Source organism: Oryza sativa, chromosome 10, assembly GCF_034140825.1.
Source record: "Oryza sativa Japonica Group chromosome 10, ASM3414082v1".
Lineage (NCBI taxonomy): Eukaryota > Viridiplantae > Streptophyta > Magnoliopsida > Poales > Poaceae > Oryza > Oryza sativa.
The window spans coordinates 18,810,327-18,827,696 of NC_089044.1; the positions used below are offsets into that span (position 1 = coordinate 18,810,327).

General features: G+C 40.5%; 4 protein-coding genes across 5 annotated transcripts; 1 reads left to right on the plus strand and 3 right to left on the minus strand.

Moving 5' to 3' along the window:
* Positions 1-2,063: 2,063 nt before the first annotated feature.
* Positions 2,064-2,528, plus strand: LOC4348923 (uncharacterized). Its single transcript, XM_015758217.1, has one exon. The coding sequence runs from the start codon at positions 2,064-2,066 to the stop codon at positions 2,526-2,528; it is 465 nt and encodes a 154-aa protein (XP_015613703.1).
* Positions 2,529-2,975: 447 nt separating this feature from the next.
* LOC4348924 (glutathione S-transferase U17) lies at positions 2,976-7,496 on the minus strand. The gene is made up of 2 exons (XM_015757260.2): positions 7,068-7,496; positions 2,976-3,573 (listed from the first exon to the last, which is right to left on the minus strand). The coding sequence occupies exons 1-2, from the start codon at positions 7,335-7,337 to the stop codon at positions 3,229-3,231; spliced, it is 615 nt and encodes a 204-aa protein (XP_015612746.1). The 5' UTR covers positions 7,338-7,496; the 3' UTR covers positions 2,976-3,228.
* Positions 7,497-8,637: 1,141 nt separating this feature from the next.
* LOC4348925 (uncharacterized) lies at positions 8,638-10,760 on the minus strand. The gene is made up of 3 exons (XM_015757261.3): positions 10,636-10,760; positions 10,371-10,502; positions 8,638-9,083 (listed from the first exon to the last, which is right to left on the minus strand). The coding sequence occupies exons 1-3, from the start codon at positions 10,654-10,656 to the stop codon at positions 8,970-8,972; spliced, it is 267 nt and encodes an 88-aa protein (XP_015612747.1). The 5' UTR covers positions 10,657-10,760; the 3' UTR covers positions 8,638-8,969.
* A 753-nt stretch (positions 10,761-11,513) lies between these two features.
* On the minus strand, positions 11,514-14,777 carry LOC9266091 (uncharacterized). Of its 2 annotated transcripts, XM_015758218.3 has the most exons (6): positions 14,337-14,777; positions 13,223-13,357; positions 13,108-13,150; positions 12,692-12,754; positions 12,398-12,512; positions 11,514-11,872 (listed from the first exon to the last, which is right to left on the minus strand). In XM_015758218.3, the coding sequence occupies exons 1-6, from the start codon at positions 14,654-14,656 to the stop codon at positions 11,733-11,735; spliced, it is 816 nt and encodes a 271-aa protein (XP_015613704.2). In that variant the 5' UTR covers positions 14,657-14,777; the 3' UTR covers positions 11,514-11,732. The 2 variants fall into 2 exon arrangements, with proteins under 2 accessions (XP_015613704.2, XP_066160713.1); XM_066304616.1 differs by lacking the exon at positions 12,692-12,754.
* Positions 14,778-17,370: the final 2,593 nt, after the last annotated feature.

Here is a 17,370-nt window from a genome sequence, read left to right on the forward strand (position 1 = left end):
GTTCTCTCCATTACAAAATTCAGTCTCACACGCACGACTATTACAACAGATTACAGACCACCTAGCTATACACTGTACTATATTTTTTTTGTTCCATATCCCTAATCGGCTAGTCTCTCAAAAGTCCAAAAGGAGCAATCATATACTAGTACAAGACATGCTTCCTTGTGCATGATTACCTACAGATATTTAAACTAACACCAAGATTCCAAGCAGCAATCTGCATCCAATTAACAATCTGCAGAACCACCAGGCATTCTTAGCTAGCCTGTCAGTTAAAATTAACCTACAGGCACATCAGAATGTGGCACAAAATTCAGAAATCCTTCTGTTCCCACTCCATTAAGCAAAGAACCTGTCCTAAAGAAGCACCCCTCTTCAGAGAGATTCCAAGCAAAAACACAGTACTGATAAGCTGCCAGTAACACACAACACATTCAGACAAGCTCTGAATGATACTGAATTACTGATAACAGCTAGTACTCCTGCAGGCGCTACCTGCGTGTAGGAGAAGAAGATGGAGTAAAGGCGACGGGACGTGGGGGCACGGTGGCGCCGCACGCCTGTTTCGATTGCTGCTCAAAGCTCGCGGTTTCCTCGGCATGCGGCGTGGCGCCATGCTCTTTGAGTCTTGAGGAGCAGCAATGATAATTCGGCATGGTAGGATGTGATGGATGGGTGAAGAGGAAGAAGAGGAGGTGAGAATGATGTCTTCTGCTGCATTCCTGCAGGTGTTGTTGCTGCCAATTGGGGCCTCTTTGGTAAAAGATGTAGGAGAGAATTTTGAAATTTCAAATGTATATGATTCAGGGTGGTGCATCTACCCAATTCCAATCAACACTGTAGTTAGATTGTTGTAGTTCAACAATATAAAATTTGAATGGGGTAGCTATACAACATTGGACGTTTTTTTTCTTTTTCGAAAACTTTCAAATGTAACCATAGTATAATTATACTGCGACTACAATCAAACTTACATGTAACTAGTAGTATAAAATTAATCAAGAAGTGAAAGCAACTCTTAGGCTCGACCCTGCCTCATATAGCAAACCCGTCTGTATATTGAGTGTTGGTATTGGGCATGTGAGGAACAAAATTCCCTCATGTTCAGCTGAAATGATTTGATGAATTTTCTGCTAATTTTGTAGTATGTTGATACCTGCTGACCTGCACCATGATCAGTTGATCGCAATAGCCATTACTAACGTGATTTAAGAAAATAAGTACTCCCTCCGTCTCATAATATAAGAGATTTTGACTTTTTGTTTGTACTGTTTGACTACTCGTCTTATTCAGAAAATTTGTGCAAATATAGAAAACGAAAAGTTGTGATTAAAGTACTTTGGATAATAAAGTAAGTCATAAATAAAATAAATAATAATTCTAAATTTTTTTTGAATAAGACAAATGGTCAAATAGTAAAAAAAAAGTCAAAATACCTTATATTATAGGATGGAGAGAGTATATGTTGATAGGCTTTACTGATAAATGACCACCATCCTATACCAAACAAAAATACACAACTCACCAATACGTACGTACAATTCATCCAATTAACTGCACGGATGGTACAAGAACGTCCTAAGCTAATACCATCTGTGGCAAAGAATGCTTCCATCATTACAAGGCCAAAACCAAAAGCACAGATAAAGCAAACAAAAAGTTGCTTAAAAGTCACCAAGTAAACTAATAGTCCTCTGAGATAACTTTTGAGGGAGTATGACTATCAGTCTATGATTGAGCCCCCACTAGCCTGGATAAACAAGATTAAAATTTTGAAAATGGAACAAATTAATTAAGGATGTGTCTCAGCCTGTGACTGTGAGGCATGGACATCCAAAAGATCAAAAACATCATTCCATCTCTCCACACCTCGCCATCATTCTGCTTCCCTTTCAGCTTGCCACTACAAGAATTGAAGTAGAAGCAAAGCCTCAACACAATTTGTTTACTTGCTTACTCCTGCATCTTCTATATATATACACCCAATGCAATCCAAGAACACAAGATCATCTGCACACTTGATGTGATTGCTGAGCTCGAGCTCCGAAAAGATCATGGCAATGGCGGCGGCGGCGATGGTGTTTCTTGTGTTCGCGCCTTGCCTTGCACAGGCCGAGGAGCGGCCGACGGCGGCGCACCCGCACGGGCTCCCCTTCGAGAGCCCGCTGGCGCTGTCGCCGGACGCGTACGAGTTCTTCCACCCCAGCGAGCGCGCCCGGCGCGGGCACGCCGCCGGGGCGGCGCCGGCGCTGTCGCCGCGGGCGGCGCCGCGCGGGCAGCTGAGGGAGTCCGCGGCGAGCGTGGCGAGGGCCGACCAGGAGGAGGGCGGCGTGGCGCCCGCCAGGAAGGTCGGCCGCGGCTGCGCCCGGGCAGGCACGGTGGCCGGCGTGGTCGCCGGCGCCGCTGCCGTGGCGGCGTTTGCGGCGCTCGCGGTGGCGTACGCCGTGGCGCGGCGCCGCGTGGGCGTGGCGGCGCACGGCGACGCCGAGGCGTGCGCGCGCGCGGCGCCGAAGACGAGCGCCTAGTGGGCCGGCCTGGTTTGCTCCATACGTATGCGTGTAGTAGTTGAGTTGGGCTTTATGGCTATATTTATGTGGGCCCAGATAGGTGGGCCATGGTGGTGCTGTGTAAAAATCTGGAAATGTTTTGTGGGCCCAGAGAGTTGGGCCATGCTGTTTTGGGAAAGATGGCCGAAACTATTTAGAGGAGGCTTTCGCTTGCAATGTTTAAGATCTCTCTTTGAACTCGAGAAAAAAAAAAAACCCTGTCGAGTCATTGTTTATTTTTGGGAGTATCTGGAAAAATTGTCATAAGTTCTTGAGTCAAAAACTTTCAAATATAATTATAATATAATTAAAATGTAACTATATTGTAATTACATTATAACTACACTATAACTATGATTTAACTTATAAAAAACTTGCATTGAATTACGGTTTAGTTAGCTAGCAATAAGATCTTACGCATGATGCGTGTGAAAATTTTTTGTAGCAATTTTATCCTTCACACACAAATCTTAAGGTGATCCGATGATCACAAATCTCAAGGTTTTGTGGGAATAAAACGTACGAAAGTTTTCTAGCAAATCACTTTCTTAACGTGCTTTCACTAATGACCACAGTACTACAGTTGGTAAAATGCATAATACTTAAGAATCTCCTTCGTCGAAACAGATTATTCATCGGATTATCGACACGGATCATTTGGAAGCTAACAAAGCCCTCATCAAATCAGCTTAGCTGTGAACTCGACCAATATATCAACATCCGGCATGACGTCCACGACGGCCGGGTGCCCGCAGAAGCGATCCGCCCAGGCAGCCAGGTTGGGGACCTTCGCGCCGCCGAGGAGCTCGACGCCGGCGATCCTCTCCACCGCCCTGATCCATCCGAGGTGCGATCCGAGGGCGATGTCCAGGTAGCCGATGCTGTCGTCGCCGAAGTATTGCTTCCCTTTGCTGCACTCGACGAATGCCTCCTCTAAATACAGCAGAGCGGTTGTCATTTCGTCGGACGCTTCGTCCTTGTCTCCGGGGACGGTTCCTCTCAATATCCGAATCCTTGGAGGAAACTGCATCGAAGCAAGAGTGGAAACCTGGAAATTATTCGAGATACAAGGAGAAGAAAAAGTTTGAATAAATTCAGTTTGAGAACTCTTGTTTTCTTACCGGTCGTAACCAAAATTTGATTTTTGGTAATTGACTTTAGAGTTGATTTCGAGGGTTTTTCATCGTAGTTTTGTTTTTTACATTTACTTTTAAATAACGGATAATAAATACAATATAAGAAACTAGCATGGTAGCGTCATTATATTTTCTCTCATATAATAGCATATATGTTTTCTCATTATATTATTCAAATATATTAAAATGACAACATAATTTTAAATTTTGCAATAACTTTACAAAACTACTAATGTGTAATATTCATATTGTATTTTATATACATGTTAGTTATTAATTATTTTTAATATCAAATTTTAGTTATTTGTAAATTATATATATATATATATATATATATATATATATATATATATATATATATATATATATATATATATATTCCTATATTACTCGTCTTTTAATATTTTTTTAATTCCGAATTTTCTTAATATTGTATTTCTATATAGACTCTATGCTCTTTTTCCAATATTATTTATTTTTATTTCTGAATTTTTATTATTTCTAATTGTATTTCTATGTGGACTCTAAACTCATCTTTCAGTATTATTTAATTTTTAATTTCGAATTTCAGTTACTTCTAAATTGTATTCCTATATTTACTTTAAACTTTTCTTCCCATATTTTTCTTAATTTTGAATTTTATTTATTTGTAAATTATATTTTTATACGGACTCTAAACTCTACTTTTAATTTTATTGTGTTTATTCCAAATTTTCGTTAGTTTTAAATTCCTATATGGACACTATACTCTACTTCTAATATTCCTTATTTTTTAATTACGAATTTCTATTTTTTTTCTTAATTGTATTTCTATATGAACTATATACTCTACTTCTAATATTCCTTACTTTTAATTCTAAATTTCTATTATTTTCTAATTGTATTTCTATATGGACTCTATACTCTACTTGTAATATTCCTTATTTTTAATTACAAATTTCAGTTATTTCCTAATTATATTTCTATATGGACTCTATACTCTACTTTTAATATTCCTTATTTTTAATTCCGAACTCTATACTCTACTTTTAATATTCCTTATTTTTAATTCCGAACTCTATACTCTACTTTTAATATTCTTTATTTTTAATTCCGAATTTCAGTTAATTCCTAATTGTATTTCTATATGGACTCTATACTCTACTTTTAATATTCCTTATTTTTAATTCCGAATTTCAGTTATTTCCTAATTGTATTTCTATATGGATTCTAGTCTCCTCTTCTAATATTCCTTATTTTTTAATTCCGAATTTCAACTATTTCTAAATTGTATTTCTATATGGACTCTAGTCTACTATTCTAATATTCCTTATTTTTTAATTCCGAATTTCAGCTATTTCTAAATTGTATTTCTATATGGACTCTACTTTTTCTTTTTCTCCGATTAATGTAAGAATTTCTAGACCATGAGAGCGAACGTGGAGGCTTCTTTTTCTTAAATTCCTATATGGACACTATACTCTACTTCTAATATTCCTTATTTTTTAATTACGAATTTCTATTTTTTTTCTTAATTGTATTTCTATATGAACTATATACTCTACTTCTAATATTCCTTACTTTTAATTCTAAATTTCTATTATTTTCTAATTGTATTTCTATATGGACTCTATACTCTACTTGTAATATTCCTTATTTTTAATTACAAATTTCAGTTATTTCCTAATTATATTTCTATATGGACTCTATACTCTACTTTTAATATTCCTTATTTTTAATTCCGAACTCTATACTCTACTTTTAATATTCCTTATTTTTAATTCCGAACTCTATACTCTACTTTTAATATTCTTTATTTTTAATTCCGAATTTCAGTTAATTCCTAATTGTATTTCTATATGGACTCTATACTCTACTTTTAATATTCCTTATTTTTAATTCCGAATTTCAGTTATTTCCTAATTGTATTTCTATATGGATTCTAGTCTCCTCTTCTAATATTCCTTATTTTTTAATTCCGAATTTCAACTATTTCTAAATTGTATTTCTATATGGACTCTAGTCTACTATTCTAATATTCCTTATTTTTTAATTCCGAATTTCAGCTATTTCTAAATTGTATTTCTATATGGACTCTACTTTTTCTTTTTCTCCGATTAATGTAAGAATTTCTAGACCATGAGAGCGAACGTGGAGGCTTCTTTTTCTATTCCTTTAATAATATAATAGATAGATTGCCTAATCCTATGTAGATAATTTTCAGGTCTACCAGTTGGGTTCTGATGTTGCCATGAAAGGAGCAGGATACTATACGTGATGGTGCTATAGTTTTAGAATTAGTAGCCAAGGGTTCTCTTTTCCGCGTTGAATCACATATGTGATTCAATTCAAGTGATCCTTTTTTTTCCTCACTGCTAAAGCTTATTGGTTGGAATTAAATTTGAAAATATATTGTTTATCCAATTTTTTTCAGAAATATTCGGGATGAAATTTTTTTTTTTACAAATATACCATCGATCTCGCGCAATCGTTATGCGAAAATGATGTAAACATGACGTTACCAGCGGTATCGTGCGATGAAAATGCGAGACCGTGCGGCCGCGCGGTATCGCGCGGTTTCGCAGAAGCAAAGAGAGTCCGCTCGGTATCGCTTGTTGAAGCAGCGACACCGGTATGGCAGTCCCGGCCGTCAATGGTTAATTACCTAATTAACTATTAACTAATAATAATTAGTAATTAATTATCCTGATTAACAATTAATTAATAATTAATTAATCACTAATCAGGATAATTAATCACTAATTAACTGGCATGTCAGTGCGGTATTGCTCTTTTAATCAGCGAGACCGTTCGGTCTCGCTCTTTCGTTCTGCGAGACCGTGCGGTCTCACATTCTCGTCGTGCGAGACCGTGCGGTCTCGCGTTTTCGCCGCGCAATACCGTTCGTGACATCACGTCCACGTCATTTTCGCGCAAACGATTACGCGAGATCGACGGTATATTTCTGTAAAAAAAATTTGCATCCCGACTATTCTTAAAAAAAAGGTTGAACAGTATATATTTTTTTTAAAAAAATTTGCATCCCTGGCCTCTGTGTCTGCTGAGAGGCCGGAGATGTAATCATTTTCATATTAAAAAAAATATAGTATAAAAGTTTTACCATAAACAGTCTCATCTTTTCGTTTATGCTTATACTTATCAGCTAAAATTTAATTTTTCATCCTTAAACGTGAGTTAATTTTGGGTATTTTTTCATTGAATTTTATTTTTTAACCTTTGTTTTTACATCAATAAGAACACGCATATCAAAGTTTTTTTTAATAAATTATTTTTCGTTTGCAAATATATCGAATAAGCGAAACAATGGGGCAGTTTAATTCTGGTTAGTCCGTTTAATTTTTTTTCACTAATTATTTCAATCAATCAGACACGAGGACCGTACCATGTCGTCGATGTACTGTCCCCAGAAGCGGTGGATGGCGGCGGCGTAGGGGTCGTCGCGGGGGAGTATGGAGGCGGGCGGCGGCCAGACCTCGTCGACGTACTGCACGATGACGAGGGACTCGGAGATGGGCTTGCCGCGGTGGAGCAGCACGGGGATCTTCTTGTGCACCGGGTTGGACGCCAGCAGCAGCTCGCTCTTCTTCCCCATCGTCTCCTGCAGCAGCTCGTACTCCACGCCCTTCAGCCTCAGCGCCACCATCACCCGCATCACGAACGGGCTCGCTCAGCTCCCCAGCACCCGCACCTCCGCCGCCGCCGCCGGCTTCTCGCCGGACTGCATGTTCGTCGTCGTCGACGACGGCGACAACGACGATGAAGTGAGTGTGTGTGTTCTTGCTGAGATGACTGTCTGACTGACGAGGCTGCTCTGCTGCTGGTGATGCAAATGCTTATATAGATCGGTTTTCTTGAATTTCTTCTGCTTCGTCGACGTCGTCGCGTGCGTCATATGGTTTTATTAGCTGCTGATCGTTTCTGTTTATTGGGCTGACGTCTCTTGATGTGATCCCTTTCGTCGTATGAGGAGGATTTTCTGTGGTCTGCTAGCGATGGAATGGAACAGTCTCCGTGGCCACTATTTAACATTTTTCACCTTTACTGCTTCAGGTCTCGGAGTAGCCCAACCGGGAGGAAGTTTCTCCAGTGCAGTTTGCAGTTATGTCACTAACTTGTGAGTCATAGTAAAGTACTCCCTCCGTTTCGAAATGTTTGACACCGTTGACTTTTTAGCACATGTTTGACCATTCGTCTTATTCAAAAACTTTTGTGAAATATGTAAAATTATATGCCTACATAAAAATATATTTAACAATGAATCAAATGATAGGAAAAGAATTAATAATTACTTAAATTTTTTGAATAAGACGAACGGTCAAACATGTGATAAAAAGTCAACGGCGTCAAACATTTCGAAACGGAGGGAGTAGGAGTGTAGAACCCATATACCAATGACTCAACTGTCAACTATAAAGGCGCACATGCACTGTATCCCATATGAGCACCTATCTGGACTAACATATTTTGAGATTAAATGACAAAATCACCACGGACGTCGACAGAGCCTCACTGTCGACGAATACATTGTCTACCACTGAAAAAAATAATTAACCGTAAATGCGAGCACTGTGTTAATTGTAGGTTTTGAACTGTGTTAATTGTAGTGTTAATTGTAGGTTTTGAACTCGAGTAGGCTGATTTCAAAACCTAATTAGTTGAGCTACGCTCACTACGCAAGCACTTTTTTTTGATACGCTATGACTCTCCATTACTCATACCCAACAGAAGGTGGCTTTCCACAACTTTGGATAGCAATCCTGAAATTTTAAAAACACTACTTGGTTTGGATAGCAACCAACGGAAACACCATGGACAATATTTGTGATCAGAAGATCGTTGCTAGTTTCTACTTTGTTCATCCATGTGCTCATGTAAAGCCATGAGCCAAGCGAAATTTTCGTCAGGGCAGACATACCCTCTGTCTGATACTAGTATGCCTTGTACATCAGCAGTAGTATTATCATAGCCTGTTAATACGAATTGCCAACACGAATATTCGCTTCAAAACGAAGCATATAGACAGGGCCAGTATGAAGTCCCCGAAGTGTGTAATACATGCAAGAATTGTAGCAGAAAGAACATTTTTTCTGGGACAAATAGGATATTGATCCATCCATTCATCCATGATATCGTTCAACCTTTCTTAAATTAAAAAGAAAAAGACATCATTGTATTCAGCTATGGGTTCAAAGAAATGTGAGTACATCATAGCACAACAATGACATGACCGGGGAGGCATGCTCCACCTGTTAACTTTGGCACGCCCAACCAGATAATGCTTGAATTACCATCCACGAGAGCTGAGGTATGCAACAAGTCGTCCGAGAGTCTCATCCACTCCCTTGTTCCATACGTGAGCCAATTCAGTTGAGCTTGTTCTACTTCTGGTTTCACTAGGCTGCAACAGAGGCAAGATTCAGTCATCAAGGTGGTTCCTAGTAAGAAAGACATCAGACACGCTAATAACTCGGTTCCTTTTACTGCCACGGTTGAGGGGTTATGGAAAGAAGAGTAAACTTATTTCTGCTGAAAGCATGATAATCATGCTCCCTTAAAACTATCTTGTCTATCATATCCTATATGCCTGTTCCATTTGAGAGGTAATATTGTATTTCGTATATTCTGGCAATTAGTTGGCAGTTATTAGAACATATTTGTCCACAGAATATGCTTGATGTTGCAGTCTATGGTAATTATTGTCCATCTGATCACAAAAAATGGTAAAAAGTAATTATTGTCCTTATGTAAACAAGCTGCAATATGCTTATGTCATCAACACTTTATACACCGATATTGTGGCATTACTTGAAACTAAAAACAAGGCATAAGAAGTTTTCACCTATTGATATAATTTGCATGTAGACTCTACTAAGATAAGGAGAAAACGAAAGATAAAAGCACATAATACATCAATTTAGTTCAAAATCCTGCTTAAATACTGGAATCTAATGGATTATGTGTTCAACCATTGATGTACTTGCCCAAATGAAATTTCATCCTCAAAAATCGTTAATAACAATGGTTCATAACTGATTGAAAAAAAAAAATCTTTATGTATCACTAGTTACAGGTTTTATTCTGGTAATGTATCACTTGGTTGAGAACACATAAACCTTTAACTTTGCAAGGGCCAAGGACCATGGTCCCAATAGCAGAATTCAATATGTTTGCATTGAGATTGCCCAAATAAAAGAAAAAAAGATCAACTTTGCACATTTAACTGCATTTCTTCCAAGTCTGGCTCGTCTTTTTGTGTGTGTGTGTTGTGTTCGACTTAAAATCTTTCCTTTCAAGAACTCAAAATTCACAAGAGCCACATTGTACATCCTGCCCTAGCAGATAAACTTACTGCTACTACCCAAAGATAAAGGTGTTTTTCTTAGTGATATCTACACCACTGAACAGATAGACTCTAGATGTAAAAGTACGTAATTTTAGTTGTGTCCCCTTGTGAGATTAAACAATTCTCTTACCAAACAAACATAACCAAAATATTACACCAACAAAAAGAGAAAAATCGAACACTAGAAATTGAGCCTTGCTAAATACACATTGCAATTCTGATCAAGGGTTCCCGCACCGATACTACGGAATATAACATAACATCATCAACCGTGTGAGGAAAGCAGAATATCCCGTAATTGCAAGCAACGGCAAAATGCATCGGGACAAAACACACACAGACCTGGTAGGAGGAGAAGGGCGACGGGGCAGCGGCAGCGTCGGCGTCGGCGAGGGAGCGGTAGATGGCGCGCCGCTGGTGGAGGACGAACCCTCCCATGGAGACGGAGCCCAGGGCGAACCCGAGGAGGCGCTCCTGCGCGCAGATCCAACCCAAACCCTCCCCCAATCAATCGATCACCCAGCAAAATCGAACGAACGCGGGGATGGAACCCGACGGGACGAGCCCCGCCCGCGCCCGGCATCAGCAAGAGGACGGAGTCGCGTACCTGCGCGAGGATGCTGATCATCGCGGCGGCGGTGGTGGCGGTGGCGGCGGCCGCCGGCGAGCGAGACGACGAGATTTGTGGGGGTAGGTGTCCTCCGCTTCTTCTTCCACGGTTTCCGCGGCCCTGAGCGATGCGCGGTGGCTGGTGAGGTGTGTAGCCTACGCGCGCGTGATGGGCTGGGCCGAAATCTGATGACGTCATCACACGCTTTCGGCCCATTTGACTTCATTTCCTAATTTTTTTTTGAGAAACTAAAATATACTAGTATTTCTAACAAATGGTTTTGTTATACGTGTTACAAATTTTCTCCCGACAATTTATCAAATAATACAGTATATAGTCGTAGTATAACTATATTATAACTTGCGTGTAACTACAATGTAATTTGTATGAAATTTTCATATAATTTTGTACCGTTAGAGATACTTCAATACTCGTGCAAGCAGATAAGGAAAAAAAATCTCATCACACACACGGAAATAGCGTGTTATGGGTGGATTTGGTCCCTTATTAACCTCAGCTTCGCGGAACTAGCGTGTACGGCGGGGTTTTTGAAAGTTATATTGTAGTTATATGTAAGTTGTAGTGTAATTACATTCCGATTGTCCCATATTTACATTTGACAAATGTTTGAGAGAATTTGTCGACAAATGCATGGATAGCCTCCTATCAAAAAGCTGGTCTCAGAATGGAGTAATCTTAGAGAAAATTTAAGAAAATCATACCAATTCCTGTGAAAATTTTCCAAACTTTACGGTTTCCGAAGAAACCCATCCCAAGCAAAGCACAGCAGGCCATAAACGTACTAGGTGACAGCACAAACCTAACGTTAACCAAAGGTCCAGGGCAGCAGTAAAACATTGTGGATGAACACGAACTAGTGAAAAAGTGAGCATTCCGCGCTGAATATTTACACCGGTGTACGATTCGATATCGTGGTCATCACTCAACAACAAGAAGCTTTGGATTTGAGCTCGTCTCCCTCCAAGGGAGGAGAAACATGTGAACTACTAGCTACCACAAGGAGAGAATACAATCACCAACAACACAGAGTTTGTTTCGTGTCCTATGGCTATTTACACGCCTAGTTCTCACTATTATACACCAGGGTGGTATCCACTGGGCGCCATGCTGCCGTCCATCGGCAGCCTCGGCATGCTTCTCCTGGAGCCCCATTCCTGGCAGCACTCTAGAGCTAGCCGCAGGGCGGTGCCGAGGCCGAGAACTATAAGAACACCTGCAAACATCATGCAGTTGTGTCAATGAGCAGTAGAGCACCATCCTGTGTGGTATCTTCAAGTGAACAAAGACACCAAAATGATCAATTGAAAAAATTTAGTAACTCCCAAAACTGTCATGGCTTTGGGTAGAACCACCGATACGAAAGGCCTGTTTGGCACAGCTCCAACTCTCTGGAGCTCAGCCAAACAATTTCAGCTCCATCTAAAATATGAGCGGAGCTGGGTGGAGCTCTCTCACAAAATGAACTAGAGAGGTGGAGCTGGGTTTAGGCAGCTCCACAACTCCACTACAGACTCAATTCCTGGAGCTACATTTAGGAGTTGGAGCTCTACCAAACAGGCCCGAAGTATGGTGAAGATTGTGATTATGGATGGAAGGTGTTTCAGGCTAAGTACAGGCTAATGGTAGCCCTCTGTTCCTCTTATTATGTTTTCATATATCAGGTCAATGCAAGGTAAATAACAGAAGAAAATTAAATGGTACTCCTTGGAGATGCTGTAAACCAAAATATCATACGTACCAATTATTATGTTCACAGGAAGTGCGGAGACGCCAAGAGAAACAGATATCAGAACATCCAACAAGAGTCCGCCAATAAGAATTGCAAATGCAACCCACAGAGGGCTAAACCATCCCTACGTACACAAAGAGAAAGACATCATATATGAAGCAGAACAGAGTGAATAATTTCAGCACAATTGAAGACAGTCACATGGTAGTTTAGTTAGTAACTTCTTTCTGCATCAGTGCAGTCAGATAGTTAATTCATATGCATCTGTTTCTTTTTTTTATCTGTCTCCAGTTACAAAAATACCCTTTCATGTCCTCCTCGGCCCCTTCCATAAGCTGAATCAACCCTCCAAACCCAATAACTTGTCTGCTCAATGAGAAAAAAGCAAATTTTTCACTACTAGCAAGAGAAATTCGGTTTATACTTTTTGCAACACAATATCCACTGAATTTCAGGAGGCATTTAATTGTCTAGCAGTGGAACATAAATATTTGAAAAGCTCAATCAATTGAAAATGATACATATAGGGAAGTGTTCAAAACTACAAACACATAAAAGCAAAAGGATGTGATTTAGCTGGTCTCAACATAGATAGAGCTCAGTCGTTTTTTTTTACTTGAGGATATAACTAATAATGGCTAAACATAGGATGGGAAGTAATGTTTTCCAAAATAAACCTTGAAAACAATATTAGACAGGGTGAGAAATGGTATACATACACTAGCTTGCGTCTCTGGAGGGGGAATATTGACAGCAACCTGCCTGTGTAGCAAACAGCTTCAGTAAATAAAAATAGTTCAGAATAGCCAATAACCATCTATGAAGAAGACTTACTGGCAGATTTCACACTTGTTTGAACCTCTAGTACGAAACCAAACACTAATACACGTGCGGTGAGCCTTTGAAAGATCACCTCGACATCTGCACCCAAGGTCTACCAAAGGTTCTTCTGTCTTCTGTTGACATACCCTACAGATATTAAACATTCAGAGATGAAATGAGTAAGCCATTGGCGACAAGGGAAGTCACAACAATATGTAAATCTTGAAAGTGCATATGTCAATAGGTAAAGAAAGAAGGGCGTCTGGTTGAGTAATTTAACAACTTTAAGTAATGGTGCAATAACACATGTTGGTAAACTGAATATGTAACTCTGGTATGGCGGTACCTAACGAGCAATAATAAATATCAGCACACAGACTTATTCTCACAGCAGTCTCATAGAAACTAAGAGCGCACGAATGCACGCATGGTGTCCTCCTCTTTAGTAATCCAGAGAAAAGATATAAACACTTGCTTGGTGGAGCTTGAGCTCAAAAGTTGTTCATAAGTCCAAGCAACTTCAATTAGATCAATCGCTAGGGTATTCTTAAATAAAGGTCAACCTCAGCAGCATTGTGGGGGCCTAAACTTTAATTAGGGCTTTGTTCCATCTCCCACCCTCAAGCTGTCCCTTTGAGAACTCGAAATCACAAGTACAAATCATGTTTGCTTTTAGTTTGATGAATCCAGCTGAAGCACGCAACCTATTTATTACTGTGCAACATCTTGAAACACCAGATTGGTCATACATGGATAACTAGATGAAGGGAAGTAATTGGAAGACTACTGATGAACTGATACTAATCACATATGTGGTAACTGATGCGGTATATACTACTAATATCCATGATTCATGAGCAAATTGCTCCATTGAGGAGCTACTTTGCAAGTTCTCGGCAGGTTGCAGTCAGCAAAAAACCCCAAAATTCATTCACAAATGGCGCCATAATCCAACCACGAAATGCCCAATTACTAAATCGGACCAATCACAGCCACAAACCTTTTCCCCCATCGTCTCCTCGATTCGTGAAGCTCCGCTAAAAATAACCAGAAGCATCGCGCGAGATCCTACCAAGGCCCCAACATTTCGCAGCAGACGAGCACAAGACCCCCACCCACGGCCTACCTGCATTGCTCGTCGAAGCTGTCCGTCCTCGCCAGCTCCGCCTCCTTCACCGCGGCCGCCGCGACCTTCGCCCCGGCCACCACGGGGGGCGGGGACGCCGCCGCGGCGCCCTTCGGCTCGGCCGCCTCCTCCGGCTGCGAGATCACGATGGTCACCGCCCCCGCCCCCGCCCCCGCCCCCGCCTCCGCCGCGGCGGCCGCGGCAGCCACCACCACCACCTCCTCCGCCTGCGGCCCGGGCTGTTCACCGCCCACGTCCGCCGAGCCCGGTCCCGGTCCCGGCTCCGATCCGGCGGCGGCGGCGGTGGTGGCGGTCGACATGTTGACTACCTTGGCCCCGGCCGCTTCTGGGGCGGCGTTGCGTCGAACACCTCGCGTGCGAGGGAGGTGGATGGGGATGCGTGGAGATGTGCGGGGTGGGGCACCTACTCCCTCCCTCCCTGTGGGCTGTGGCTGCTTCCCGGCGAGAAAGGGCGGCGGGGCCCACGCCGGCGGGGAGGTGGGGGGGGGGGGGGGGGGATGGAGACGGGTGTGACGATCGTGAGAAGGAAAATGACACTGACAGGTGGGGCCGACGAGTTGTGGGGATTAGGTGTCAGTGAGTGTGGGTGGGGAAGGGTGGGAATGGCCGTATGGGGAGTCGTGGCGGGTTCCGATCTGGAGAGGAGTGCAGGAGAGGTGATATGCAGTTCTTTCTGTGAGCACAGAGTTGCTTAACTTCATTGTTAGTATTAAGGACTTGTTTAGTTGGTGAAATGTAAATTTTTAGGTGTTACATTAGACGTTTGACCAGATATTGGAAGGAGTTTTTGAATATAAATGAAAAAAAACTAATTTCATAACTCGCCTATAAACCACGAGACGAATCTTTTGAACCTAATTAATCCGTCATTAGCACATGTGGGTTAATGTAGCACTTATGGCTAATCATGGATTAATTAGGCTTAAAAGATTTATTTCGTGATTTTTTCTCTAACCGTGCAATTAATTATTTTTTTATCTATATTTAGTGCTTTATACATGTGTCCAAAGATTCGATGTGATGTTTTGGGAAACTAAACATGCCCTAATATTATCTGAATCTTTTTTCTGAAAGTAGTGTGTACTCAATCTGAATCTCAGGTTCTCAACCCATTTGGGAAAAACTAATACTAGAAGCTTGCCAAAACTAAAAACTGATGGAATATAAAGTCTTGAAATGCTTCTTAAAACACGGTGCTGAAAACACCAACCCTTCCCTTGGATTTACCAATCAAATAGCAAGAAAACCGATCGGAACGGTTCTTATCGAGTATTACATCCGCCTCGAAATAACTTAACTTTTGTATACAAATCTAGACATAGCGACATAGGTTATGTTTAAATCAGTATACTCAAGTTAATTTGTTTTAGACAATAGCACTTGTGAGGTACTTCATCCGTCCCAAAAAAACCAATCTAGCCAGGGGCGGTACCACCCATTAGGCGGGGTTGGGCGGCCGGCCCAGCTACGGCCCGCGCTGCCCCAACCCTTCGTATCCTTCTTGGGCCGTCTACCACCACATCCAATTCATAATGGCTCATAAATAAGCAGCCCAAGTGTTCAATTTTAATCCTGCGTATGCGATGCTTTCATAAGTCAATTGCTCGACACTGCTCATCCCCGTCCCCTACTAGATGCCTAATGTTTTTCTCTCTCTCCCTTCTAAGCAAAATAATAATCATTTTATTCTGGGTATGCGATATCTTCTCATATATTTATTTTTTAAAAGATATCTATCAACCATGCTTTATGAATTGACTCATATTTGCAAATTGATATGTTTACTAGTATCTTTTTAGGTATGATGAATTATGTATGGCGCAAAAAATGTTACTTTATTTTAATATATTTTTTTTATTTGCATTAATTTATTGATTATACTATATGTTTATATGATTACAACAGTTGTTCTTATTGAGACGAGCAACTTCGCCCCATCTTTATTTTAATCCTGCGTCCGCCACTGAATCTAGCATTAGAGGTGACATTTTCTAGTACAATGAATCTTTCGTGTGCTAGAGAATGTCACCTTCAATACTAGGTTGGTTTTTTTAATGGAATGAGTATGTCTCAATTGATTGAGCAAGATTACGGTTATCCCCTCTGTTCCATAAATAATAAATCTAGGATATGATGTGACTACAAATCTGAATAGATATGATACATCATAGTACCATATATTTAGATCTAGATAGAATTCGTAAAACTTAGAGGACATGTCGAAGGCCTCTACAGTATATTATTCATATTTCATAGAGTTCAAGCATTGAATGACCTCATTCCAGCCGCCCAGTGACCTTTTGTTGCTCTAAAAAAAACAGAGTATGCGTTTTTGTGGTATAGAATGAATGGCCTCTGTTCTTTTCATTTAAAATTGTCCCTCTACCAATCACATGATGACACAACTGTATCATCGCATCTTATTGCCGGGTCGAAAGGGGATGAAAACAACGTCCACAGAGGTTGCCTAGCTAATGCCGTCTCCACTATCAGAAATGCTAAAAACATAAAATTGTTTTGTTTTGAGAGGAGAAAAGGAACTGGAAAATTTTGAGTGGCTGTAAGACAATCCACATAATATTGCTTGTCACTCAATAGCCTATCGAAGAGACAAAAATGGGCCAGAAGACAAAGGCACGCTCCTTTTCAATCATTTATGGGGCTCTGCATCATGTGGCCCAGCCCGCTTTCTTTGTCGCTTGATGTAGGCTGTGTTTAGTTCACACCAAAATTAGAAGTTTGGTTAAAATTGAAACGATGTGATGAAAAAGTTGGAAGTTTGTGTGTGTAGAAAAGTTTTGATGTGATGAAAAAGTTCGAAGTTTGAAGAATTATTTTGGAACTAAAGACGGCGACAGTTCGAGTCTTCTTTCCTACTCTCTCCCTTAAAAAAGAAAAAAACAACTTTTATCCATTATATGATTAGACAAAACCTATGTTTAAATTCATATATAAAAGTTACCTTTTATAAACAAAAGGGAGTCTTCAATAATTGTGATCTCCTTATGTTAGT

Bases quoted from the DNA above. Each gene is read 5' to 3' on its own strand.
- LOC4348924 (XM_015757260.2), bottom strand. From the start codon at position 7,337: ATGCGGGTGATGGTGGCGCTGAGGCTGAAGGGCGTGGAGTACGAGCTG. The intron at 3,574-7,067 runs GTACGGTCCTCG...GCTTCGATGCAG, and splicing joins GACAGTACATCGACGACATG to TTTCCTCCAAGGATTCGGAT.
- LOC9266091 (XM_015758218.3), bottom strand. From the start codon at position 14,656: ATGTCGACCGCCACCACCGCCGCCGCCGCCGGATCGGAGCCGGGACCG. The intron at 13,358-14,336 runs GTAGGCCGTGGG...TAATATCTGTAG, and splicing joins AGCTTCGACGAGCAATGCAG to GGTATGTCAACAGAAGACAG. The intron at 12,755-13,107 runs GTATGTATACCA...CTCATTGAGCAG, and splicing joins CTCCAGAGACGCAAGCTAGT to ACAAGTTATTGGGTTTGGAG.
- LOC4348923 (XM_015758217.1), top strand. From the start codon at position 2,064: ATGGCGGCGGCGGCGATGGTGTTTCTTGTGTTCGCGCCTTGCCTTGCA.
- LOC4348925 (XM_015757261.3), bottom strand. From the start codon at position 10,656: ATGATCAGCATCCTCGCGCAG. The intron at 10,503-10,635 runs GTACGCGACTCC...ATCTGCGCGCAG, and splicing joins TGATCAGCATCCTCGCGCAG to GAGCGCCTCCTCGGGTTCGC. The intron at 9,084-10,370 runs GTCTGTGTGTGT...CCTCTGTTGCAG, and splicing joins CGCCCTTCTCCTCCTACCAG to CCTAGTGAAACCAGAAGTAG.